Source organism: Ursus arctos, unplaced genomic scaffold (assembly GCF_023065955.2).
Source record: "Ursus arctos isolate Adak ecotype North America unplaced genomic scaffold, UrsArc2.0 scaffold_2, whole genome shotgun sequence".
NCBI lineage: Eukaryota > Metazoa > Chordata > Mammalia > Carnivora > Ursidae > Ursus > Ursus arctos.
Genome location: NW_026622874.1, coordinates 19,595,724 through 19,622,407, shown reverse-complemented (window position 1 = coordinate 19,622,407; position 26,684 = coordinate 19,595,724). Strand labels below are relative to the sequence as shown.

Below are 26,684 nucleotides of genomic sequence, written 5' to 3'. Positions count from 1 at the left end.
CTCCACTATGAGCCTGCTTCTTCCTCTCCCACTCCCCCTGCTTGTGTTCCCTCTCTCGCTGGCTGTCTCTATCTCTGTCAAATAAATAAATAAAATCTTAAAAAAAAAAAAAAGAAAAAAAAAAGAAATCCCTCTATCTTATTAGCGGACAGGGTGCAGTTTTGAGATCATCATTTGGCTAATTCTTGGAGTAAAAATTGAGGTGCAAGTTTATTTTAGGAATGTATACTTAGAACCCCAGATCAAATTAATTCACAAGAGAATCAAAGGCTGAGAAAAAAATAATAAATGCTACAATCAGTTTCATGCTTTTCTGAACAGGGAAATCTTTACAGGATGATAACTGTGTTTAATCATAACTGTTAATTTGAGCGAATATTAAGTAATCGTGATAATTTTCCCTCTATGGGCCAAACGCAGCTACTGAATTTTTCCCAATGTTGTGCTCTAGGCAGGAACTATTAATTGAGGCAGGCATTCAAAGGAAACATTTGCCTCCTTTACATAACCCATACAATAATCAGGCTTAGAGAGTAAAAACAAATCTATTTCAATTCCTTTATTATCAATCTTGTAATTATTTTATTCCCAATGGCCTAACTTGGAATATATGGAAGAAAGTAGTGGAATGGTTTTTCCAGAGCCATTTGAGTTACTTCAGTCCTCTTTCTTTAATAAGGCTTTTGAGAGGAAAATCTGTGTGAACTCAGTAAATATTGAAAAATACAAATAAACGACCTTTATTTCTGCCATCCTGATCTGAGCTATTGGAGTAGAATCATAAATCTTGAATTTGAAGGGTTACCCCTTCAGTGAGAAACAAGTGATTAATAGAGGGTGAAGGATAAATACATGTACTTCATGTTTCAAGTTCCTCAGAAGCAACGGGGTCAGTCCCTCCAGTTCGCTGCTGGAGGGAGCGTGGCCAAAGGGCCTTCACAAAGTCCAAGTCCTGCCTTCATCAAGGAGGCAGGGAACAGGGCCTAGCGAAGAGCCAAAGCATCCCTTTCCTAAAAACAAAAGTTAAACCAGATTCCTTCCCTTCTATGATTCTTCAAGAAGTATTACATCATCAAAGGGCTTAAGCATTAGTAAACACAATAATAAACTATTAAAGAATAAATATAAAAGTAAGTAGGAGAAAGTGGGTGTGTATGTGAAAGAGAAGAAAGGGGCCTGAAAGAGTTTTCCTATCCCCTCCCCCCCCCGTTTGAAATGTATATCTTCCCAGGAGTCTTCCGCCAACACCAATACCGCTTGCAAAGCAGCGGCAGAAAGAGCAGGGCCAAGATACAAAATAAATGAGGGGGAGGGGGAAAGGCGCCCCCGGGAAGCCTCCAGAAGGGTAAGCGGGCGCTTGGGGAGAAGTTTCTAATGTTACCTTAAGGACACCCTGATTCGTCGACCTATTCTGTTCCCTGCAGCTGTCTAGCGCTGCACGAGGACCACCTCCCCTAGTTCCGACGACGTTTACGAATCCGGCGCGGAGCCCCCCGCACCCCCGGCGATTTGCGGACCTCCGGGGTGGGTCGGGCGACCCAATCTGCCTTACAGCTCGACTCGCCGTCTGTAGAAGCCCGTGTTCAAACAGCACGAAGCGGCACGCGGGCTTCACACAAACGCGTCGCGGGAGCTGGCGCGAGTCGGGGGCTGGTAGGGCCCGCGGTCCCGCCTCCGGGCGAGTAGAGCCCCCGCCCCGCGCCCCGCCCCGCGCCCGCCGCAGGGTCATTAGCGTCCCGGGGCGCGCCCGCGGGTCACTGCGCCCGGACCGCGCTCCCGGGCGGGCCTCCGACCATGGAGAGGAGGGCTCGGAGCTCCTCCAGAGAGGCGCACGGCAGAGGCGGCGGGTCCCCCCACAAGGAGAAGAAGAGGGCGAGGGCCGAGAGGGGCGGTGGAGGCCGCGGGCGCCGGGACGCAGGGCGCGAGCGGGCGGGGAGCCGGGGGGCGTCCCCCGCGCCCGCAACCACCGTGGTGGACGTGGATGAGGTCCGGGGCTCCGGTGAGGAGGGCACCGAGGTGGTGGCGCTGCTGGAGAGCGAGAGGCCCGAGGAAGGTATGGCAGGTCGGGAATGTGGGAGGCGGGGCGGGGGGTGCTTTGCACGTGGTACCCAAGAGATGTCAGATCGAGTGGAACGAGTCACGGCTCTGAGAGCCACCGAGGCCAGAGCAGCCGGCGGGACCTGCTCAGATAACAAGAAGGTGAAAGGTCTGAGTTAGGACCTGCCGGCCTCCTGCCCAGTGGCGGGGACCCAAATACATCAGAAGAAATACAGATAGCATCAACTAAATACCGTTGGTCTCAGAGGCGAGCCATGGATGGGAAGTGGGAGGGACTGTGGTCCACGCTGGGGACCAATGAACACTTTTGGCAAAGGAATCTTGCAGCGGTTTTTGTGGCCGAGGAAGAGTATATGGGCACCTAAGTTAAGACATTTATGAACTGGCGATTCTGGGCAAGTATGAAGCTTATTCTTCTCTCCTCATCCCCACCCCTCGGTCTTACCTGAAAGTATTTTAAACTTTCTTCGGGGTGATCGTTTGGCAACAGAGCCAAGTGCAGAAGAGCTAGACCTGAATTTAAGTCTCATCTAGCTAGCCATGTGATCAGAGGTGGGGCCTTGACCAGCTATGCCAGGCGGATAACAACAGTACCTGCCTCTCAGGGTAGGTGTGAGGATGAAGGGAGATACATCCAAAGCACTTTGCACAAAGCTTGAAGCACAGAACAGCCCCAATTAGAACAGAATCCTTGCAAGCTAAAATAGAGGAAAGTTAGTAGAGTCACAGGGAAAGATGTCTTTTTGGCTTCTGTGGGTGCAGCAACTCTTAGGAACAAATTTATCTGTTTCCAATCCTTTTTATAGTGAACGGAAGAAAAAAATTCATTACACTTTAAGTGTAGAATGACAGAAGTCCAGAGGAGGTCAGTAAGGAATCGTGTGTTCTTTTGCTTTCTGCGGGCTATGAAGTTTTAACATCATTTCCTGGTTACCAGCAACACAGTACATGCGGGAACATTGAAAGCTATGATTTGACAAAGACTCTTACAGTTGGGGTGCGGGTTATATGGGCCATGTTAATGCCGTTTTGCCCAACTGATGCCCTTTCATCAGTCAGAAACTTCCAGTGATTAAAGGTTTGTTAGGCTCATGGCTACAGTATTGCTGAGGTGAGAGGTCTCGTAAGTATTGATTGTGCTTCAGACCAGTGGTTGGGGAAGCAACAAAGGGAGCCCCGCACGTACGGAGTCTTACTATATGCCAGGCACACACTAGGTGTTTTACTGAGTATTATTGTTCCCGCATCACTGATGGGGAAACATGCGGGGAAATTAAGTACCTTGCTGAAGACCTGCAGCTGGGAAGTGGAAGAGCCAGATTCCAGAGTTCGCCCATCCTGGAGTGGTGCTGCCCCGGCTTCCTGGTCATGGTCCCAGCACGGGCACGCGCTGCGTGGCCTCAGGCAAGGAGTGTCACCTTGGTGGGCCTTGCTCAGTCTCTCCAGCTATAAAGTGACTAGAGCCCGAGACCCCAAGCAGTAGATGAGAAGTCCCATTGAGGATGAGGTGGCTTTGCTGAGCCCTTGTCTGGGAAGCTTCTGTGGCTTCCACGGGTCAGGGGAGCAAGAGGAGCCACAGCCCCCCTCCCCCTCCCCTAGCACCATGCTCCCACGACCAGGCTCCTTAAGACTTGGGAGAAATGAAAAGAGCTTCACCTTACCAAAATGTTGGAGATTCTTAGACTATGTCATATCTAAGGCTCTTTCTGTCTTAACATTTAATACTCTACTGTATATTTAAGCCAAACAACTCTTGGAACTCGTTCCAAGGGAACAATACTTTGTGAGTAAAGCTATAAGTTAGATTTGGGGTATAAATATTAGTTTTTTGTTCACATCTCTAACTCCTATGTGAAGGCATTTTGAGGCCTTTCTTCCCTTATAAAATGCTATTTTGTCTGTATGTGTATTTATTTCTTTTTACTTGCCCTGGTTACCACTGGCAAGTGAAATATGTTTATAAACTAAACATGGCAATACCACCCTGATTGTCCTTAGGGAAGAATATTGTAAAAACTAACATGATGTTGATAGAGTAGCATTTCCCAAAATAAATTGCATGAGAAATACATTTTATGGAACATGAATTTCCTTGGAGAAAACACTGCCTGGTCAACTGTTTGGGAAACCCTAGGTTAAACAAAGCTAAGAATGCTCCTTTACTGCAGGGATTCTCCTCCCCTCGCTCTGCAGATGAATACTGGGGGCTCTAGAAGTAGGACACAGAACACAGGATTTCCTAAACTTGTTTGCCCGGGAACTCTTGCTTTGAGGAGCACCCCGTGGGGTTAGTGTTCCGTGGGACACACTTTGGGAACTACCATACTACGGCATTTAGCGCTGATGTCAGTTTTGGGCTGAGGCAGCTTGTGTAGCAAGTGACCAGTTTGGTGATGACATTTCCAATTATTTTCCAGGCACGGAAACCAAATAGTCAAGCCTACCAACTAGTTTTCCTCTTTTTTCCCATCCCTTAAAAATGAGCTTTTCACCTTCCTAATCTTTAGTCAACTTCTGGTCATTTATGATGTTTTTAAACTCACAAATAGACCCCTTTGGTCAGTTTCCCAGTACCTGGAGATTAAAATTCTTGAGGTTTCCATAACTATTACATTTAAATAATTTTCTCTATCCACTTTTCCTTCATCCTTACAATTCAACAAACATTTATCGAGCACCTGTATTGTGTCAGGCACTATTCTAGGCCCCGTGGACACAACATAAATAACCCAGGAGGCCTGTGCTCTTGAGATTAACTCTCCCTGAAAAATTTCCATTTATCATTCAAGTAATCTGGAAGTTCTATAATCCAGTTCCTCATTACTTTTATTTACAGACACTACTAGGCTAATATTACCCCCATAGGGATGATTTTTCAAAGACTCTATGGAGACCCTAATCCAAAGAATTGGAGGAATTGGAGACATTTGGGGCAGGGAGTAGGCAGGGAAGTCATTTCAGGGAAGATGAGCCTCTGCACACATGTGGTTTGAATCATTTCAGAATCAACACCTGATACATGATAAGCACACGTCAGTGATTTTGATGTGTATGCGTCATTTCATACTTACATCAACACGATGAAGGCTATCTCGTGAGAGAGCTGTGAGATAGTGATTATGAGCTAGTTAGCATCCCCACTGCAGAGGAGGAAGCAGGTTTGAAGAGGTCATGTGCCTTGCTTAAGGTCACTGGACAGAAAATGGTGCAGCCAGAACTCGAACCCAGACCTTCTGCCCAGATTCTGTGCTCCTTCCAGGTACCCCACTACTGCCTTTCCAGAAGCCTGCTCCATCTTCCACAGCCCCACAGAGCCCTTCACAGACAATGTCCCACCATGTGAACTGACCACTGATATCCAGCTCCCTCTAAATTTCCAGCAAAGTCTACACACTGCTCTGACCCTTCTACTAAGAACTGGACCAACAAGTACTGGTCAGTGAATACGGTAACATTCCAATATAATTATTCTTTTCCTTTCTTTTTTTTTTTTTTTTTTTTTTAGGTACCAAATCTTCAGGTTTAGGGGCCTGTGAGTGGCTCCTGGTCCTCACGTCCCTGCTCTTCATCATTGTGACTTTCCCTTTTTCGATCTGGTTCTGCATAAAGGTAAGATTCCGTGAGAACCCAATAAGGAACTTCTGGTGCTTCTCACTGACCACAGGTCCACTCCTCTGTGACTTGGTATGTGCCGTCTGCTCTGCATGGAATGGCCTCACCCCCCCCCCATCCGCCAGGAGAGCTCTTCTTCCTTTCAGACCTTGCTCACATGTAACTGTGAAGCCTTCCTTGTCTCCCGCAAGATCACTTCCTTCCTTGTGTCCTTGTCTCTTTCTGCTTTCATAACCATGCTAGCAGTTACCGCGTATATACTCTTTGTCGACACCCAATCTCTCCCATTCGACTGAGAGCCCTCAGGTCAGGGCCTACGTCTAGGTCATCTGCACTCTGCAACAGAGATCGGCCCAGAATTGATGATGGCGTCCACTTCTGGCACAGCTTCTATGCCATGAATGACAGTTTGGCCCGCCGGTGGTTACACCTGCCTGTCCCTGAAGTAAATGAAGACCATGTCTGTTCGGGAAGCACGTGCAGACAGAATTAGAAATGCAAGGGATTTATTGGGAGGCATTGTCTGTGGAAGATTGAGGGGAGAGGGAGCAAGAGTAGGCAGAGAGAGCCTTCAGACGGTGACGCAGGTCTAACACCTGCGCTGAGAAGTGAAGGAAGGATGGGACAGAAAAAGCCTCAGAGTGTGGTGTAGCATCAGCCAGCCTGGAAGGGAAGTCCAGAGCCAAGTCTGCTTCAGAGAGGAGTTTCGTGAGGGGCGGAAATGGCCAGGCCTGAGTACCCCTGCCATTGTTATCATTGGCTGGAGCTGCCAGGGAAGAGCATGTCCTTGTCTGGAAGGCTACGGGTGCTGCTGTAGCCATTGCTGATTGCATTCCTCATGCAGGCTCTCCTCCCCCTCTTATCCCCTCCTCCCCCTCCTCTTCTTCCTCTGCCCCCCACCACGTCCTTTTTCACGGATTTTGTCCAGTGCCTTTTCTGAATCCATTGAGATGATCACGTGGTAGTTGCCCTTTATTCTACTGAGATGGTGTATTACATTCATCGAATTTTGGATGTTAAAGCAACTGCACGTTCCTAGTACAAACTGCACTTGGTTATGGTGTCTGATCCTCTTTATATGTTACCGGCTTCAGGCTGCTGGTAGTTTGTTGAGGGTTTTACAGCTGTATTCATAAGAGATATTGGTCTGTAGTCTCCTTGGGATGTCTCTCTCTTGTTTTGGCATCAGGGTAATACTAGCCTCAGAGAAGGAGTTGGACGGATTTCTCTCCTCTTCTGTTTGCGGGGAGAACTTGTGAAGAACTGGTATTACTTCCTTGTTAAATGCGTGGCTAATTCACCAGTGAAACCATCTGGTCCTGGACTTTTCTCTATGGGAAATTTCAAAACTACTAATTCAGTCTTTTACTTCTGGGTCTTTTCAGTTTGTTGGTTTGTTTGTTTTTCTCAAGTCAGCTCCTGCAGTTGCATCTATACCAGGATTTGTTTATTTCACTTAAGTTATATCTAAATTGGGGCATATAGTTGTTCATAGTATTTTCTTTAAAAAAATTTTTTTTTTTAATTTCTGTAAGGACAGTAGTGATGTTCCTGTCATTCCTTTTTCATTCCTGATTTTGGAAATTTGAGTCTTCTTTTTTTTTCCCCTCCCAATCCATTTAGCTAAATATTTGTCAATTTTGCTGATCTTATTAAAGAACCAATTTTTGGCTGATTTTCTCTATTGTTTTTCTATTTTCTATTGCATTTATTTCCACTCTAATCTTCATTATTTTCTTCTTTCTGCTTGCTTTAGGATTAATTTGCTCTTCTATTTCCAGTGTCTTACAGTAGACAATGAGGGTTTTATTTTGATATATTTCTTCTATCGCAGGCATCTACAGCTATAAGTTTTCCTCTACGTACTGCTTTAGTTGCATCCCATATGTTTTGGTGTCTGTGTTTTTGTTTTCATTCAGCTCAAAATATTTTCTAATTTCTCTTTTGATTTCTTCTTTGATCCATTGATTATTTTAGAGTGTGTTGTTCAGTTTCTATATATTATGAATTTCCTTGTTAATGATTTCCAATTTCATTCCATTGTAGTCAGATAATATACTTTGTGTAATTTCAGTAGTTTTAAATTTATTGAGGTTTGTTTTATGGCTAGCATTTGATCTATCCTAGAGATGTTTCATGTGTTCTTTTTATTTTTTTAAAGATTTTTACTTATTTATTTGAGAGAGTGAGAATGAGAGAGAGAAAGAGAGGGCACAAGAGGGAGGAGGGTAAGAGGGAGAAGCAGACTCCCCACTGAGCAGGGAGCTTGAGGCAGGGCTCCATCCCGGTAACTCTGGTATCATGACCTGAGTCGAAGGCAGACGCTTAACCAACCAAGCCACCCAGGCACCCCGAGGTTTCATGCATTCTTGAGAAGAAAGTGTATTTTGCTATTGTTGGGTATTGTATGTAGATATCTGTTAGGTCTAGTTTGTGTATAGTGTTGTTCAAGTCTTATTTCCTTTTTTATCTTCTGTCTAGTTCTCTCCATGATTAAAAGTGGAATATTAAATTCTCCAACTATTATTGTTGCTTGAATTGTCTATTTCTCCCTTCAGATCTTTTGGTTTTTGCTTCTTGTATTTTAGATCTCTGTTTTTAGGTACATATATGTTCATCATTGTTATACTTTCCTAATCCATTGGCCCTTTTATTGTTATACAATGTCCCTCTTTATCACTAGCACATTTTTGTGCGTCTGTTTTAAATTCCATTTTGTCTTGGGTGCCTGGGTGGTTCAGTGGGTTAAGCATTCAACTCTTGATTTTGGCTCAGGTTGTGATTTCAGGGTCCTGGGGTCGAGCCCCTCATCGGGCTCTGTGCTCATCAGGGAGTCTGCTTGAGGATTTTCTCTCCCTCTCCCTCTGCCCCTCCCCGTGCATGTGCATGTGTGTTCTCTCTCTCTCTCAAATAATTAAATAAATCTTTAGGGGGAAAAAAAGATGGTAAACCCTAAAAGTCAATTAGGTAGAGGATACTAAAGCAGAATGATGTCTAACATTTGAGCAAGGTTTCAAAGGAGTTCGGCTCCTCTGCATCTCTAGGACGAATTTGTTTCTTCCAGTAAAAGCAGAAGAGAAACAAGTAATGCCAGGGAGCCAGGAAGTCAGGGCTGCCTGGGGCCTGCTCTAGGAACCAAATCTAGGTGTTCATTCTCATTCACTGTTTCAACAAGCACGGCAGGATTCAGGCACAGGAGTTGTAAACCTCGGAAGGATCAACAAGACATGGTACTTGACTCCAAGGGACTTACAGTGGGGAGTGGAGCCTGTGCCCTTAGGAAGCACACTTCAAAAGTGTTACTTTTGGTCTCTTCATGACATTTTCATATTTGACTAATTATGATTCAGTGGAGCTTTCTAAAGTGGAGAGAGGATGAAGAAGGAAAACAAACATGTCTACAGTCACAAATAATCTCTTTGTTCATTCAACAGGAGTTCACAGGTGGGGCATATATACAAATAAACAGACCAAATAGGCCAAGGATAAGCAAGCAGTAGAACCCAGATTTTGATCCTGGGCCAGAAAATGAAGTTTATTTTTTGAAGTACTTGTGTTTACTTTCCTGTTTCTCTTCTAACATACAGACATTTCTACACAGAGAATCTCCCTTTTTGTCTTTTAAAAATAACTACACATTTTCAGGGCACGCTTAATTTTTCCAGATACATCACCAATGAGAACTGACAAACTGAAATCCAATTGAATCATTTCGAAGCAACCTCAAAAGAAATTGCAGTTTGAAACAAATATCACAACACGTATTAAAATATACTCCCTCTTTCTATTAAATAGCTAATGTGGGCTACATAGAAAAGCTAATGATGCAGAAGTCAGAGCAAAATACAAGATTAAGCATGCTGTGGTTTTCTTGATTTAGATATGTTTGATATGGAAGAAGCGTGACAATCATGGGTCGTTAATCAAAATTCTGCTCATGGTTTCAAAAATTACCATGGCCAATATACTTTCACGGGGTTCTGAAGTTCTACACTTACTAAGTGTAGATTTTGGAAATGTAAATGTTAATAGAAACTTTTTCTCGGTTCTCATAACTGAAGTTTCCTGATATCTAGGACTACTCTCGTGTGCCAAGGCCTTTCAAAGACCTTATTTTTATTTCTTGGAGTGTTTCAAAAGTATTATTTTTCCCTTTAGGTTGCACAGGAGTATGAGAGAGTAATAATATTCCGACTGGGACACCTGCTTCCTGGAAGAGCCAAAGGCCCAGGTAAGAAACACCCATTTGGCCCCCATAGACCTGCCAATTTCTTTAATCATATTTGTAATGTGGACCTCAGATTATATGAAGTCACCTGATTTGTGATATCTGCATTTTCTAATCTGTTACTTGTAACACAGGTTATGAAAGATTCTTCAGAGAACATTACTATCGGGTCACAGTGACCAAGAGAGAGGATGGGTGCAGAGAGTCAAATGCTGGGGCCAAGCTGGCTGGAGTAGCAAGTAGGCTTAGGACCCATGGCTGGACACTGGTTTGAGCAAAACAGGTTTGGGTAGAGCAAAGCTGGGCTAGTTCAGAATCTGGGAGGTCAGACCAGACCATGGGAGATAGGCAAAGTCCAGCATCCGAGTGACAAATTGGCCTTTGGTTCGTGGAATTTAGAAAACATAGATGGAGCCCGGGAGGTGAGGATGGATAAATGAGACATGGTTTCTGATCTCTAGGACCTTAAAGTCTAGTGGAGTTGATGTGCAGAGGCCCAAGCACAGATGGAAGTATGGTTAGTCTATAATAAAGTCTAGTAGTTGGGGTTTGGAGATCCCAGCTAGCCAGAAAGACATGGGAAGGAGGAAAGTCCCAGGTGCATATATTGGAAGGGGTCCACTTTCCAAGACAGCTTTACAGAAACAAGTAGAGAATAGAGACTAGACTAGAAGACACAAATCCAAGATTGACAATTCAGAACAAGCAGATGGGTCCATATAAAAGTAGAACCAGACTCTGTGATCTAGGGCAGGGACCATCTTGTTCTGGTTCTAGTTTTCAGCATCCTTCTTTATTGGGGCTAGAAAGGGCTAGTAGCCAGGCTGCTCCTCAGAGAGGTCCTGGGCTCTGTGAGGTGCTGCTGGTTGGCTCTTACAGGAGCCCACACTGTCCAGTGGCTCTCAGAAAATCTCAGTAAGTCAATCTAAAAATATTTATTGCACACTGACCCTGTACATTGCATTAGGTGCATGGGGCTGGTATCATGATATTGCTATTGTGGTCCCTCTGGAGCTCACATTTTAAGAAGTACCACATGGAGGTTGCCGGCTCTAAAGTTGGTCATATTGGTACATGCGTGGATTCAAAAATAATTTTACAGAGTCCCTAAAAGGCACTAAGTCAAGCACTAAAACTAACAAGAGTGCATAAGACACTCTTGTTAGGGAGTTAAATCTAGTGAAGAAGACAGACATGTTACTCAAGCTCTGGAGGGGTCAGCACCATGACCAAGGTGACCATACAGCCCATTTTGCTGGAGTTAATCCCTGTTTATGTCTGTTGTCCTGGAGTAAGTTGTAACAGTGCTCTCCTTTCACCCTCAAAGGTGTCCTAGATTGAACAAAAAACTATATGGTAACCTTAGCAACCACAAACTCAATATAGGGGTAGAGGTGGGATTGCCCAGTTGGTCTGTGTGTAGTTGGAGGCTAAGGAAAGCAATGCAATATGCCCCCTGACCCCGAAGAGGTGAAGCCCAAACAATCTCCATGCTAACCATTCACCTGTCAATTTCCTGCGCCCTCTTCTAGGCCTTTTCTTCTTTTTGCCCTGCCTGGATACCTGCCACAAGGTTGACCTTCGTCTCCAAACTTTGGAGATACCCTTTCACGAGGTAAGTCAATGATGGATTTTGCTCTCTCCCTACATTTCGTATGGCTGAGCTACCAATTCTGGTCCAAGGCAAAATGACTATTTAAGCTCAAAGGTAGAAAAGGAAAGTAGAGATAAGGGCTGTATCCAAATTAAAAACTCCTGTGTATCAAAGGACATGATCAAAAGAATGAACAGGTAACCTATGGGGTGGAAGAAAATATTTGCAAATAATACTTCTGATAAGAGATTAATACCCAGAATATATAAAGAAATCTTACAAATCAATGAGAAAGCAAACAACTCACTTAAAAAGGGGCAGAGGACTTTGTGATGGTTAATTTTATGTGTCAGCGTGGCTAAGCTAGGTTTCCCTTTTATCGGAGTGTATCCTTTCAAGTTTTTCTATGTATGTGGTTCTATTTACAGACAGGTATACATATCCTACGATTTCATAACATGCCTTTTTCACTCAACACTGTTGGATCATGTTTTCAGATATTAACTATGTTTCTACCCCTTTGTCTTATTTCTTTTCAAGATTTTATTTTTACGTAATCTCTACACCCAACGTGGGGCTTGAACTCGCAACCCCAAGATCAAGAGTCGTGTGCTTTTCCCACTGAGACCCCCAAGCACCCTTTGTTTTAAATGGACACATAGCATTTCATCGTAGGGATATACCACAACTCACAATTCCCTATTGCGAATATTAATTTATTTCTAATTTTTTATTATAATAAGCAACACTGTGAATGACATCCTTGCAGCTAAATCTTTAAAATATGTCCTTGTGATAAGTGTCTAAAAACGGAAATGTTGAGAACGTGCAGGTTTTAAGGCTCTTGGTGTGTAGCACCAGTCTGCCCCCTAGTGTGCATTCAGCAAACAACATATCAGAGTGCTTGTTTCCCAGAACGTGCTTCTCTTTTAGCATTTTTTTGGCACCGGGTTAAAAAGACCTGATATACAATTAACTGAATGTTTTCCTCTAAGAAAATTATTCCTGGTATTTTTTTTTATTAATAATGATTTTTTATTATATTATGTTAGTCACCATACAGTACATCCCCGGTTTTCGATGTAAGGCTCGATGATTCATTAGTTGTGTATAACACCCAGTGCACCATGCAATATGTGCCCTCCTTACTACCCATCACCGGTCTATCCCATTCCCCCACCCCCCTCCCCTCTGTAGCCCTCAGTTTGTTTCTCATAGTCCATAGTCTCTCATGTTTCATTCCTTCTTCTGATTACCCCCCCTTTCTTTATCCCTTTCTTCCCCTACTGATCATTCTAGTTCTTATGTTCCATAGATGAGAGAAATCATATGATAGTTGTCTTTCTCTGCTTGACTTATTTCACTAAGCATTATCTCCTCCAGTGCCGTCCATGTTGTAGCAAATGTTGAGAACTCATTCTTTCTGATTGCTGAGTAATATTCCATTGTATATATGGACCACAACTTCTTAATCCAGTCATCTGTTGCAGGGCATCTCGGCTCCTTCCACGATTTAGCTATTGTGGACATTGCTGCTATGAACATTGGGGTGCATATGGCCCTTCTCTTCACTACGTCTGTATCTTTGGGGTAAACACCCAGTAGTGCAATGGCTGGATCATAGGGTAGCTCAATTTTTAACTTTTTAAGGGACCTCCACACGGTTTTCCAGAGTGGCTGTACCAACTTGCATTCCCACCAACAATGTAGGAGGGATCCCCTTTCTCCACATCCTCTCCAACAATTGTTGTTTCTTGCCTTGTCTATTTTTGCCATTCTAACTGGCGTAAGGTGGTATCTCAGTGTGGTTTTGATTTGAATTTCCTTGATGGCTAATGATTTTGAACATTTTTTCATGTGTCTGTTAGCCATTTGTATGTCTTCATTGGAAAAGTGTCTGTTCATATCTTCTGCCCATTTTTTGATTTGTTTATTTGTTTCTCGTGTATTGAGTTTGAGAAGTTCTTTGTAGATCTTGGATACCAGTCCTTTATCTGTAGTGTCATTTGCAAATATATTCTCCCATTCCGTGGGCTGCCTCTTAGTTTTTCTGACTGTTTCCTTGGATGTGCAGAAACTTTTAATCTTGATGAAGTCCCATAAATTCATTTTATCTTTTGTTTCTCTTGCCTTTGGGGATGTGTCATGAAAAAGGTTGCTTTGGCTGATGTCATAGAGGTTGCTGCCTATGTTCTCCTCTAGAATTGTGATGGATTCCTGTCTCACATTGAGGTCTTTCATCCATTTGGAGTTTATTTTTGTGTATGGTGTGAGATAGTGGTCAAGTTTCATTCTTTTGCATGTAGCTGTCCAATTTTCCCAGCACCATTTATTGAAGAGACTGTCTTTTTCCCACCGGATGTTTTTTCCTGCTTTATCAAATATTAGTTGCCCAAAGAGCCGAGGGTCCATTTCTGGGCTCTCTATTCTGTTCCATTGGTCTATGTGTCTGTTTTTGTGCCAGTACCATGCTGTCTTTGTGATCACAGCTTTGTAGTACAGCTCGAAATCCGGCATTGTGATGCCCCCAGCTTTGTTTTTCCTTTTCAACAGTTCCTTGGAGATTCGGGGTCTTTTCTGGTTCCATACAAATTTAAGGACTATTTGTTCCAGTTCTTTGAAAAACGTTCTCGGTATTTTGATCGGGATAGCATTGAAAGTGTAGATTGCTCTGGGTAGCATGGACATTTTAACTATGTTAATTCTTCCGATCCATGAGCATGGAATATCTTTCCATCTTTTTATGTCTTCCTCAATGTCTTTTAAGAGTGATTTATAGTTTCTAGAATATAGGTCCTTTACGTCTCTGGTTAAGTTAATTCCAAGGTAACGTATGGTTTTTGGTGCTATTGTAAATGGGATGGATTCCCTGATTTCTCTTTCTTCGTTCTCGTTATTCGTGTACAGAAATGCAACTGATTTCTGAGCATTGATTTTGTATCCCGCCACGTTACTGAATTGCTCTATAACTTCTAATAGTTTGGGAGTGGCTTCTTTTGGGTTTTCCATATAGAGTATCATGTCGTCTGCGAAGAGAGACATTTTGACTTCTTCTTTGCCGATTTGAATACCTTTGATCCCTTTTTGTTGTCTGATTGCTGTGGCAAGGACTTCTAGTACTATGTTGAATAATAGTGGCGAGAGTGGGCATCCTTGTCGTGTTCCTGATCTTAAGGGAAAGGCTTCCAGCTTTTCCCCATTGAGAATAATATTTGCAGTAGGCTTTTCATAGATGGCTTTTATGAGCTTGAGAAATGTACCTTCTATTCCTACACTCTGAAGGGTTTTAATCAGGAAAGGATGCTGTATTTTGTCAAATGCTTTTTCGGCATCGATTGAGAGGATCATATGGTTCTTGAGTCTTTTCTTGTTGATATGATGTATCACGCTGATTGATTTGCGAATATTGAACCACGCTTGCATCCCAGGTATGAATCCCACTTGATCGTGGTGGATAATCCTTTTAATGAACTGTTGGATTCTATTAGCAAGGATCTTGTTGAAGATTTTGGCGTCCATATTCATTAGGGAAATCGGTCTGTAATTCTCCTTTTTGAGGGGGTCTTTGTCTGGTTTGGGGATCAAGGTAATATTGGCCTCATAGAATGAGTTTGGTAGCTTTCCTTCTGTTTCTATTTTTTGAAATAGCTTTAGGAGAATAGGTATTATTTCTTCTTTGAATGTTTGGTAGAATTCCCCAGGAAAACTGTCCGGGCCTGGAGTTTTGTTATTTGGAAGGTTGTTTATCACTGACTCAATTTCTTCATAATTAATTGGCCTGTTTAAGAAATCAATTTCTTCCTTTTTCAATCTTGGTAGTTTATAGGTTTCCAGGAAGGATTCCATCTCTTCCAGATTGCTTAGTTTATTGGCATATAGCTGTTGATAAAAATTTCTAATAATCCTTCCAATTTCAATGGTGTTCGTCGTGACCTCGCCTTTTTCATTCATAATTTTAATAATTTGGGTCCTTTCTCTTTTCTTTTGGATAAGTCTTGCCAGTGGTCTGTCAATTTTATTGATTCTCTCCAAGAACCAGCTTCTAGTCCTGTTGATCTGCTCTACTGTACTTCTGGTTTCCGCTTGATTGATTTCAGCTTTAATTTTGGTCAACTGCTTCCTTGTGCGTGGATTAGGCCTGTCCCTCTGTTGCTGTTCCAGCTTCTTGAGGTGAGAATATAAAAACTGCATTTTAGATTTTTCTATTCTTTTGAGTGAGGCTTGGATGGCTATGTATTTCCCCCTTAGGACTGCCTTTGCAGTATCCCATAGGTTTTGGACTGTTGTATTTTCATTCTCATTGGTCTCCATAAATTGTTTAATTTGATTTTTGATTTCCTGGTTTATCGAGTCATTCCTGAGCAGGATGGTTCTTAGTCTCCAAGTGTTTGAGTTTCTTCCAAATTTTTCCTTGTGGTTGAGTTCCAATTTCAGAGCGTTGTGGTCTGAGAATATGCAGGGGATAATTTCAATCTTTTGGTATCGGCTGAGACCTGTTTTGTGTCCCAGAACATGGTCTATTCTTGAAAATGTTCCATGGGCATTAGAATAGAATGAGTATTCTTTGGTTCTGGGGTGTAGTGTTCTATATATATCTAAGAGGTCCAACTCGTCGAGTGTGGCATTCAAAGCCTTTGATTCTTTGCTTAGTTTTTGCCAGGGTGTTCTGTCTATTTCTGAGAGTGGAGTGTTGAGGTCCCCTACTATTAATGTATTTTTATCTATATGTCTCTTTATTCTGGTTAAGAGTTGGCTTGTGTATCTTGCTGCTCCCCTGTTGGGGGCATATATATTTATAATTGTCATATCCACTTGTTGAATACTTCCTTTAAGAATAATATAGTGCCCTTCTGCATCTCTAACTATAGTCTGTAGTTTAAAATCCAATTTATCTGATATGAGAATTGCTACCCCAGCTTTCTTTTGAGGTCCATTTGCGTGAAAGATGGTACTCCATCCCCTTACTCTCAGTCTGAATGCATCTTTGGGTTCGAAATGAGTCTCTTGAAGACAGCAAATGGATGGGTCATTTCTTTTTATCCAATCTGCAACCCTGTGGCGTTTGAAACCAGAATTCAAACCATTAATGTTCAGGCTGAGTACTGAGAGATATGCTTTTAATTCTGCCATGTTGTCAGTAAAGTCTTTGTTTGTATTGGCTGTGACTTTCTGTTTTGTATCACTCTTGGGGCCTTTTTACTTTTATAGAACCCCCCGTAATACCTCCTGTAGGGCTGGTTTCGTGGTTACGAAATTGGCTAGTGACTGTCGATTCTGAAATGTCTTTATTTCTCCATCAATTCTGAATGACAGCCTTGCTGGATAAAGGATCCTTGGCTGCATGTTTTTCTCTGAAAGAGCTTTAAAAATGCTCCCCCAACCCTTTCTCTCATTCCAGGTCTGTGTAGACAGGTCTGATGTAATTCTGATGCCATTGCCTTGGTACGTGAGAAATTTCTTTGCCCTGGCCGCTTTCAATACTGTTTCCTTGGATCTCATATTTGCGAATTGCACTATGACGTGACGTGGTGTAGGTCTGTCATGGTTGAGCTTGGGAGGGGTCCTCTCTGCCTCTTGGACACGAATTTTTGTTTCCCTTGCTAGATTAGGGAAGTTTTCAGCTACAATTTGTTCAAATATCTCTTCTAGACCTCTGTTTTTCTCCACCCCCTCGGGGATGCCGATGATTCTAACATTGGATCGTTTCGTTGAGTCAGTAATCTCCCGTAGCCAACATTCGTGGGCGTGGATTTTTTTAAGACCATCTTCTATTTTTATTTTTTCCTCTATTAACCCATCCTCCAATTCACTAACCCTTTCCTCCGCTTCCGTGACCCTGGCCGTCAGAGCCTCTAGTTTTGCCTGCATTTGGCTCATAGAATTTTTAATTTCTGTCAAATTCGCTCTCATTTCCGCCCTTAGGGATTGTATATTCTCAGTAATATTTTCCTGAATACTTTTTTCAAGTCTACTCATTATCTTGACCATTGTTACTCTGAATTCCATTTCTGATAATTTGGTTACATCCATATCCGTTACTTCTGTGGCAGAGGCCACTGACTCACTGTCTTTTCTTTGCTGGGGGGGGGCTTCTCCTTCTTGTCATTCTGATGAGGAGAGGTTGCGGGGTTTCCAGAGCCCAAAATTATTGACTGGGTCCCAGGCCGTGCCCCTTGTTTTATAGGGATCTTAGAGATGTGGGCTTCTTCTTTAAAGATTTTATTTATTTACTTATCTGAGAGAGGGAGACAGACAGTCAGCAAGAACGAAACAGAAGCAGGGGAGTGGGAGAGGAAGAAGCAGGCTCCCAGCGGAGGAGCCCGATGAGGGACTCCTTTCCGGAACGCCGGGATCACGCCCTAAGCCAGAGACAGGAGCTCAATGACTGCGCCACCCAGGCGCCCGGGTTGTGGGCTTCTTGATTTTTCAGCCTGCCTTCTGTGTTCTGGGGGAGGGGCCTGCCGCGCCGATACTCAGGCAGCCCTGTTTGGGTAGAGTCTCCGTGTCCCCTGCGAGGGGGGATGGGGATGGGCACTCTCTGAGCCGGTATTTCCAGGCTTTTGTTCTCTGGCGGCTTTCCCTGGCGGTTTGCTGTGCCTCTTCTGAGGGTCAGAGCAGCAGAGGCTGCATTGTCGCAGAACAGAGGGATTGCGGCCCGTTCTCCACTGATGTTCTGGCCACTTTAACTCTGTTACTGTTGGTGCCGCTCAACCCTGCGGCGTCCCGGGATGTGCGCCCCACACCCGGCGTCCCTGCCCTCACTTCCAGGGCCAGCGCGTCTCTGTCCTTTGTGTTTCTAATGCCACCAGCCACCGGCCGCCCCGCGCGCTCCCGGATCTCCCGGTCTCAGTCTATGCCCGGTGAGCACACCTCGATTCCGGAGTTTCGGGAGAAGCCTGGTGGCGCGCGCACCCGGTTCAGGGTCTCAGTCTGCTGTTTCGCGGGTGCCGACCGCGAGTCCGCCCGCTCCCCCGTGCAGGTGGCCCGCCAGCCGCCAGCCGCCCCGCGCGCGCTCCGGGAGCTCCCGGTCTCAGTCTGGATCCCGTGAGCACACCGGGATTCCGGTGTTCCGGGAGATGCCTGGTGGCGCGCGCGTTCACGGCTCACCGGTCTCAGTCCGCTCTCTCGCGGGTGCCCTCTGTGAGTCCGCCCGCTCCCCCGTGCAGGTGGCTGCCGCTTCCCGGCGCCCAAACGCGGCGGCTCCCTCCCCCTTCCGTTTATCTTCCGATATCCGTGCACGGTTTACAGCTCCCCTCTTGGTACCTCAATACTCAGCGCTGGAGATGTTCATTTGTAGAGATCCAGATGCATCATCCTGCGTCTCAGGCTGGTTCCGTGGTTATTTAGGCTGGTCTGGTACCTATCCAGCTCGACTCAGGGGACCGACTGAAAAAGGGGTCCCCTACTCCTCCGCCATCTTCTCCTGGTATTTTTATAAAACTATTCACAATGGGATTCCTTTAAATTGTGAGTTCTTTAGTTTATTTCATAAAAACTCCATTATCTTCAAAAACATGTCTATTTCGTATAAAAGGGTGGGCCAACGACTTTCTTTTTTTTTTCCTGTAATCTTACTGAGAAAATTTCCCTTGAACACATTTAGCTTCTCTATCACCCCCCTGGGAAAGGATCCCTAAACTAAGTCCTGTTCAGGATGCCTGAGCGGCTCAGTTGCTTAAGCATCTGCCCACAGCTCAGGTCATGATCCCAGAGTCCCGGGTTTGAGTCCCACGCTGGGCTCCCTGCTCCATGGGGAGCCTGCTTCTCCCTCTGCCTGCCATTCCCCCTGCTTGTGTTCTCTCTCTCTCTTTCTCTGACAAATACGTAAAAATCTTTAAAAAAAAAAAATGTCCTGTTCTCCAAACTCTCTTTTCTGCCCAGGTTGTGACCAAAGACATGTTTATAATGGAGATAGATGCCATCTGCTACTACCGAATGGAAAATGCCTCTCTCCTCCTCAACAGTCTTGCTCACGTGCCCAGAGCTGTCCAATTTCTTGTGCAGACCACCATGAAGCGTCTCCTAGCACATCGATCCCTCACCGAAATTCTTCTAGAGAGGAAGAGCATTGCCCAAGATATAAAGGTACTTGGATAAATTTAACATCGAATATGTTGAAATACCTCTTTCTCTTTTATTCACTTTTCCATCCATCATTTATGGAGGCACGTGCAATGGCAGCATCTGGCAGGCGTTCACTGTGGAAGGCACCATCCTTCCAGGAGCTGGCAGCTGAGTGAGAGGTCGTCAGACTAACCCTGAGTCAGTCTGGCGACCACTGCTCAGTCATTGCCTCGTTGCCACACGTTCTGCCCTTCATCCCACCCCAGTGGCTCGAGACTCACTGGAGAGTGCCCCCAGAGCACACAGTGGTGGGAGCGGGAGCTGGCAGGGGGCCGGGGCCACACAGGGCAGGTGGGCGGCCACACAGACGTGAGAAGGGATGGTTCCTAGGAGCTGACAGTCTAGCTGGGGAAACAGGCCAAGTTAAATATTCCGTTCAAACAAGACATTCAGCTAAAAAGAAAGTGTCACAGGCGCTTACACAGTTAATCTCCCAATCATCAATCATTGTGATTGACTTGATTGGGAATTAGGGAAGGATTCGAGGGGCAAGAAGTGCCTCACGGGCAGCCTCATCCAGCCGGCAGGTGGCGAGCTCAGCCTCCTCTCCGCGGCCATGATGGCCATCTTCCATTCTTACCAAGACAATTTGGCAAAGGTATTGAGACGGCAGAACAAAGCCGGATTCCCAGCAGCTGGGTAGTCAAATGGCAGTAACCACCAGTGAGGGAGCCTGTCATGGAGGCCATAGGCACCCTGGCCCAGAATCGAGTTAGGAAAGTGGGATGTTGTGGTGTGCAGGGTTGGAGAGGAGGACCTCCTGCAGAAGGGCCGGAGGATCAAAGGCATTGGTGATGATTGCGCCTGAGGGCGCCTGAGCACTCACTCATCTTAGAAGGCGAAGCTCCCAATCATCTGTGACTTGTCCAGCTTGTTACTGATAAAATTGAGAGTAGCATCTTGGTGGAAAAGGGAAGAATTCAGAAAACAAGTTAGAACAAGAGGGACACGGGCAGTTGCTGCCCTGGAAATTAGAAACCACTCCAGCGTGCTCCCCCTCGGCCCCCTGAGCCTCTCTTCCTGCTCATCCCTCCCCTCCAAAGGAGAGAGGACAAGGTCCAGACGCTGGACACCCAAGCTTGCCTTTGTTACACTGAATTATAATTTATGTATGTCCACATTTGTCTTCCCGGATTATGGACTCCATGATGGCAGGGCTCATATTTTATTCATCTCTTTGTTCTCAGCACCCGGCACAGGGCTTGTCACACAGCGGTCAGATAATGTTTTCTGGAGGAGTGAACAAATGAGCCAACTGTTGTAGCCCCCACCCCTTGCCATCCTCCCCTGTGTGCTAACCCTCCAGCCTCCTCAGTGTTTCTCCAGCATTTTCCTGCTCCCAGGCCTCCCCTGCAAGGAATGCTTCCCTTTTCCCCACAGGCAAAATCCTATTTGTCTTTTAAGATGGCACCTCCTCTGTGAGGGCTTTTCAACACTGCTTCCTCTCATCGCCCCCCCCCCCCCAGATTAGTCAGCCTTCTTAGGGCTCTCAGGGCACTAAAGTAGTTAGCTGTCTAGCCACTGAGAAATCATCAGAAACCAGTGAACTGGAAAAGAGTACGGGCCCTCATGGGGTGTGCCATGCCCCTGAGAGCCCCTCCCCTCCTTTCCAGAGCCCATAGTTCATTGTCTTCTGCCTTCTGGGCCTGGGAAGTGGGGCAAACGGGCGGCACCAGCAGGAAGGAAGCACCTCTAAATGAAAACCATCTGGGAGAGACTAGACTCTGGTTCTCTAATAAGTGCCTCTTAAAACAGATTTAACAAGTTCACCGTCTGTATTGGTTTCCCATTGGTTCTGTAACAAATTACCACATACTTGGTGACTTATGACGATGCCAATTTAATCTCATACAGTTTGAAGCCCAGGAGTCCAAAAACAGTTTCACTGGGGCCAAAGTCAGGGTGTCAGCAAGTCTGCTTCGTTCTGGAGGTTCCGAGAGGAGAATTCATTTCCTTGCCTTTTCCAGCTTCTAGTGCCCCCCCACCCTGTTTCCCCAGCTCGTGGCCCCTTCTTCCATCTTCACAGCCCATCCCTCCAAACTCTGCCCTCAGAATCACATCACCTTCTCCTCTTCTGTAGTCCTGTCTCCCTCTGTTCCCTCTGACAAGGACACTTGTGACTGTGTTTGGGCCCCACAGGGAAGATCCTAGAAAATTGCCCAGTTTTAAGATCCTTTACCTTAATCCCATCTTCAAGGTCTCCTCTGGGGTAACATTCATAGGTTCCAGAAATTAGGATATGGATGTCTTGGGGAGCCATTATTCAGCCTACCTCACCATCTTTAATTCCACAAGTATTAATTGAGTGACACTGTGCAAAATTAAGCAACTTTATTTTTTTAAGAGAAAGAGAGACAGGGGTGCCTGGGTGGCTCAGTCGTTAAGCGCCTAACTTCGGCTCAGGGCGTGATCCCAGAGTCCTGGGATCGAGCCCCACATCGGGCTCCTCCACTGGGAGCCTGCTTCTTCCTCTCCCACTCCCCCTGCTTGTGTACCCTCTCTCGCTGGCTGTCTCTTTCTCTGTCAAATAGATAAATAAAATCTTAAAAAAAGAGAGAGAGAGAGAAAGACAGCAGGGAGAGGGGCACAGAGAGAGAGACAGAATCTCAAGCAGGCTCCACACTCAGCATGGAGCCCAATGTGGGGCTCGATCTCACGACCCTGAGATCATGACTGAGCAGAAGTCGAAACTCAGATGCTTAACCAACTGCGCCACCAGGTGCCCCAAAGTTAAGCAACCTTTTGCAAGGCACCGTAACATTAAAACAAAACGGGAAACGAACGTCCCTTCAGGGGAAATGTACTTTCTCAGCTCAGAACAACGGCCATGAGGGCACAGGCGTGCTCTACTCCCACCTGAAGATCCTCACTGACACCTTGACTCTTCCCTCCACAGGTGGCCTTGGATTCAGTGACCTGTATTTGGGGAATCAAAGTGGAGAGAACAGAAATGTGGGTAGGAAATTAAGCAAGAAGAACAATGTGATAAAGGGAAATATTTTGGTTTTATTTTAAAATAATTTTTAAAAATTATTTTCAAGACTTGAGTATTATAGCCACATTGGCATAAATTCGGACAGAGGAAAAAATTACCTAGTACTAACAGCCATAACACAACCACTGTCACATTTAGGCAAATTACTTTCATGATTTTCTCTCCAGGGATTTAAAACAATTTTGTTTGAGATAAAATTCACATAACATAAAAACTCACCATTATAACCATTTTAAAGTACAACGGAGTGTTTTTATGATATTCATAGAGTGGTATCACCATCACAACTGTCTAATTCCAGAACATTTTCATCACCCCAAAAAGAAAGCCCACGCCCATCAGGCAGGGACTCCTCATTGCTCCCTTGTCCCCCCGCCCGACGACACTGAGCTCTGTGCACGCGGCTATCGTAGACGTTTCATACAAAAGCGGTCCTCTATTATATGGCCTTTTGTGTTTGGCTGCTTTCACTTAGCCTGTTGTTTTCAAGGCTCATCTGTGGTGAAGCAGGAATCAGGATGTCATTCCTTTCGAGGGTCAAATAATATCCATTGTGTGGCTAGAGCTCCCTGGTTCACCTGCTCATTCGCTGATGGACATTTGAGTTGGTGCCACTTCGGGCCTATTCTGAATAACACTGCAGTGACCGTTCATGTGCAAGCTTTTGTGGGAGCATGTTTTCGCATATACCTAGCCCTAGAATTACTGGCTCGTATGGTAACTCTATGTTTAACTTCCGTGGAAACGCCAGATTGTTTTCTAGCTATGTCATTTTCATAGTTACAAAGAGGGTAAAAATACAATTTTGTATCTTCTATGTAAGACATTGAGTATTGCTCTTATGTGGTCAGTTCTACTCTTTTTGAAATCAATTCCTTTATAAACTTGGATGCCTTCCCTTATCACGGATAGTATGGCTCTTCAAAGCTGTTTTTCATTGTCCAAATTTAATAGCTGGGGTTTCGATTAAACCTTAAGTGGGAAAAATAATAATGATCCGTCAACGAAAGCACGTGTTCTACTTGTACGGGGCACACCAGGGCGCTGCGGTGACGTCAGTGATATGAGTGCTTGCGTGTGAAGCACTGACTTTCCAGCAGCCCTTCCCTGCCCACCGTCCAGCTCAGAGGTCTAGGGACAGCCCCCCTGTTGGATCAGAATTCGCTGTGCATCCTGAAATCGCAGCAGAGGCCTTGGCCGGCCTGGGTGAACCCCCGGCTGCTACAAGCAGCGCCGCACACCCACCTGCCCGCACTCTCTTTTCCAGCAAGGACGTCCGGCTGCCGGCGGGGCTCCAGCACTCTCTGGCCGTGGAGGCCGAAGCGCAGAGACAGGCCAAAGTGCGGGTGAGCCAGCGCGGGGCGGGCCCACCTCCCACCGAGGCCGAGCGCGCAGACCGGGTCCCCGCGGCTTCCTCGCCCCCCACCCGATGAAAAGTCTTCCCCTAAAGTGTGTTCACAGCCACATGGCCTCTTCCGTGACGCCCTCTCTGAGCCACTGGTGACAGTGAGCGCCTCCTCCTGCTCGAGTCTTGCCTTCCCTCCCCCTCCTTAAAGCCATCTCCCCGCCTACATCCCTACATCCCTCTTCTCTCGCCCGAGGTAGTATCAGCTACCTGCCACCTCCGTTACTGCGTTAATGACACCAGGCCCGCATCCCCAGCTCCGCGAAGGCGGTGGAGGGACGACCGCGAGGAGGCCGAGTCCCTCCACGCCAGAGCCGGCAGAGGGGCACGCCACGCACGGCCTCTAGTCAGGCAGGCCGGTGGGCCGCACGGCGGTGGCGCCCGCAGCCCCCGAGGAGGGAGGTGGGGGTGCGGGGAAAAGGACAATGAGGACGGATGGGGGAGAGATTTCTCTTAAAGAACAGAAAGCAGGTGAGGAAGAACCCCACCACAGAAGAGCTCGGGAACCCCGGAGTGCTGAGAGGAGCAAAGGAAAGAAAGTGGTCCTGGGGCAGAGCCGCTTCTAGATCTGAGTCTAGTCCTCGTTGCCCACTTGAAGGTGGCAAGCTTGCTCCTCTGAAATGTTCACTCATTCATTTTGCCCTAAGTTACGAGAGTGCAGTGGCTCTCCCCAGATCGGGGTCCTTGAGGAAGGAGGCCATCTGCGTGCGCTTAGCAGGGCCTGGCGCCGAGCGTCGGAACAGCGAGTAGAGTGGCGCGTGGGCGCAACAAAGGCGGCGCAGTCACGTGGCTTCCGTCCCCGTGTGCTCCGCAGGTGATCGCCGCGGAAGGGGAGGCGGCGGCGTCCGAGGCCCTGAGCAGGGCGGCCGAGATTCTGGCGGGCGCTCCGGCCGCCGCGCAGCTGCGCTACCTGCACGCGCTGCAGGCCCTGGCCACCCACCAGCCTTCCACCGTGGTCTTGCCTCTGCCGTTCGACCTGCTCACTTTCCTGTCTTCGTCCGGCAGCAGAACTCAAGGAAGCCTCCCCTTCCCCAATCCTTCCAAATCTGTCGAGCCACCGAATCCTAAAAAGCAAGACTCTCCCATGCTGTAGGAGCCACGGGCCGTGCCTGGAAGGGGCCTGCAGGGTGACAGCCCCATCCCCGGAGGGAGGCGCGCGGTCCTCACTTGCGCGCTTTCTTCGGCTGCCACACGGGACGCCCTTGCAACGCAGTCACAACTCAGCAGTCGGAAGCAACTGTCTGTGACAAGAGATGACCTGATGACAAGTTCAGGTGGATCATTTTAATTCGAGTTATTATGGGAAAGAGCTTTAGCCAACATTCTACTTTGGAAAGAATCTTGTGTCTGTATATGGGTAAACTTTGACTTCCAAAGATGTAGTTCAAGAGTCTTTTTTGGCTGTCTGCCCCCTGGCCCCTTTGGCAAGGTCTTTGCGGCTCCCGTGGCCCTTTCTCCGTGTCCATTGTGCTCATCACACGTTATTGTAATCCTGTAGTTAAGATGCAGGCTTCTCTCCAGCTGTACTGTGAACTCCTCTAAGGCACGTCTTGGTCACTGGTCCCCCACCCCCCAACCACAATGAACCTTGTATGCTCCACGGTATGGTCTTCACGTCTAACCCCGATGCGGGCACCACAGTGACACTTAAATGTTCCCCAGCGAATGAAAGAAAATAAGATGTACTTGTGCCGGGTATAAAATTTACATCTAATTAAAAGAATTTAAAAGGAATTCTTTTTATGGAGACTCCTTTTTAAAATAGAGAAAAGGACAAAAACATTTACCTGATACAAGTTGCTTAAAATCTTAAGAAGCATCACTATACACAGGGGACTGATGTATTCTCGGTATAACATTCACCAGCTTGCTTCTCAAACAGTAATGACATTATGTGACCTATACCTCTCCTAAAGCATTCTTTTCTAGTACAGATATTCTTTAACATAAATATATTCTTGTAAGTCTTACTTTCCATTAACTTGTCTTACTCAATTAGAAATATATATCTACAGAAAAAAATTAGCCAATAAGAAAGCATCCTGAGATACAGAGCAAATCCCTATAGACTTAAAAAAATCAGTATTATAAAATATTACTAACATCCCAAAAATATTACCAAAAACGTGTATGTTAGTAAAATGCTACTTATAATGGAAATGTCCATGTTGCTAGTACAGAAAGAAATGGTGGTAACTATTTGGTGGTTGTGCCTTTTTACTCCTCATGTTATCCAAGGTTATTATTTTATATTAGAGACACGTTCCTGCTATCCCTAAGTGAGAACTTTAAACATTTTACATAAACACACAGGTAAAGGGTTTTTGGTTATTAATGTTAACCCATAAAACCCTACAGAGCATTATTTCAGAGAGAAAAAGTATTCTGAGCTCCTAGGAATGGACCTAGAAACTTTTATAGCATTGTGTCTGTTGAGGACAGGCTGGTTCCCCACTAGGTTTAAGTAACAGAAACAAGACTCAAGATCAAGGATGCTTTGCCTTTCCTGTTCTCTCTCGATGACTTCCACACTTGTGCCCTCTCTGCTATTCCTCCTGTTTTCCAACATCAAAAGACCAAAAGCTCCCTAGTGGCACATGATAATATCGCCGTATATAATGATGCCATCCTAGGGTCATCTCTGTCCTACGCCTCGAAACCTTCTCCT

The 26,684-nt window shown here is 45.7% G+C and overlaps 2 protein-coding genes across 2 annotated transcripts in view; one reads left to right on the top strand and one right to left on the bottom strand.

Annotated features, from left to right (window-relative positions):
* The first annotated feature begins 1,739 nt into the window (after positions 1-1,739).
* NPHS2 (NPHS2 stomatin family member, podocin) lies at positions 1,740-25,745 on the top strand. The gene is made up of 8 exons (XM_057314980.1): positions 1,740-2,053; positions 5,564-5,667; positions 9,829-9,901; positions 11,431-11,513; positions 19,374-19,577; positions 22,513-22,568; positions 23,879-23,957; positions 24,831-25,745. The coding sequence occupies exons 1-8, from the start codon at positions 1,795-1,797 to the stop codon at positions 25,107-25,109; spliced, it is 1,137 nt and encodes a 378-aa protein (XP_057170963.1). The 5' UTR covers positions 1,740-1,794; the 3' UTR covers positions 25,110-25,745.
* Positions 22,188-26,684, bottom strand: part of AXDND1 (axonemal dynein light chain domain containing 1) — a 96,753-nt gene continuing 92,256 nt past the window's right edge. Inside the window, exon 27 of the mRNA XM_026509260.4 lies at positions 22,188-22,532. The gene's annotated coding sequence lies outside the window, so the exon portion shown is untranslated. The remainder of the gene's footprint in view (positions 22,533-26,684) is intronic.

Bases quoted from the DNA above. Each gene is read 5' to 3' on its own strand.
- NPHS2 (XM_057314980.1), top strand. From the start codon at position 1,795: ATGGAGAGGAGGGCTCGGAGCTCCTCCAGAGAGGCGCACGGCAGAGGC. The intron at 2,054-5,563 runs GTATGGCAGGTC...TTTTTTTTTTAG, and splicing joins GAGCGAGAGGCCCGAGGAAG to GTACCAAATCTTCAGGTTTA. The intron at 9,902-11,430 runs GTAAGAAACACC...GCCCTCTTCTAG, and splicing joins TGGAAGAGCCAAAGGCCCAG to GCCTTTTCTTCTTTTTGCCC.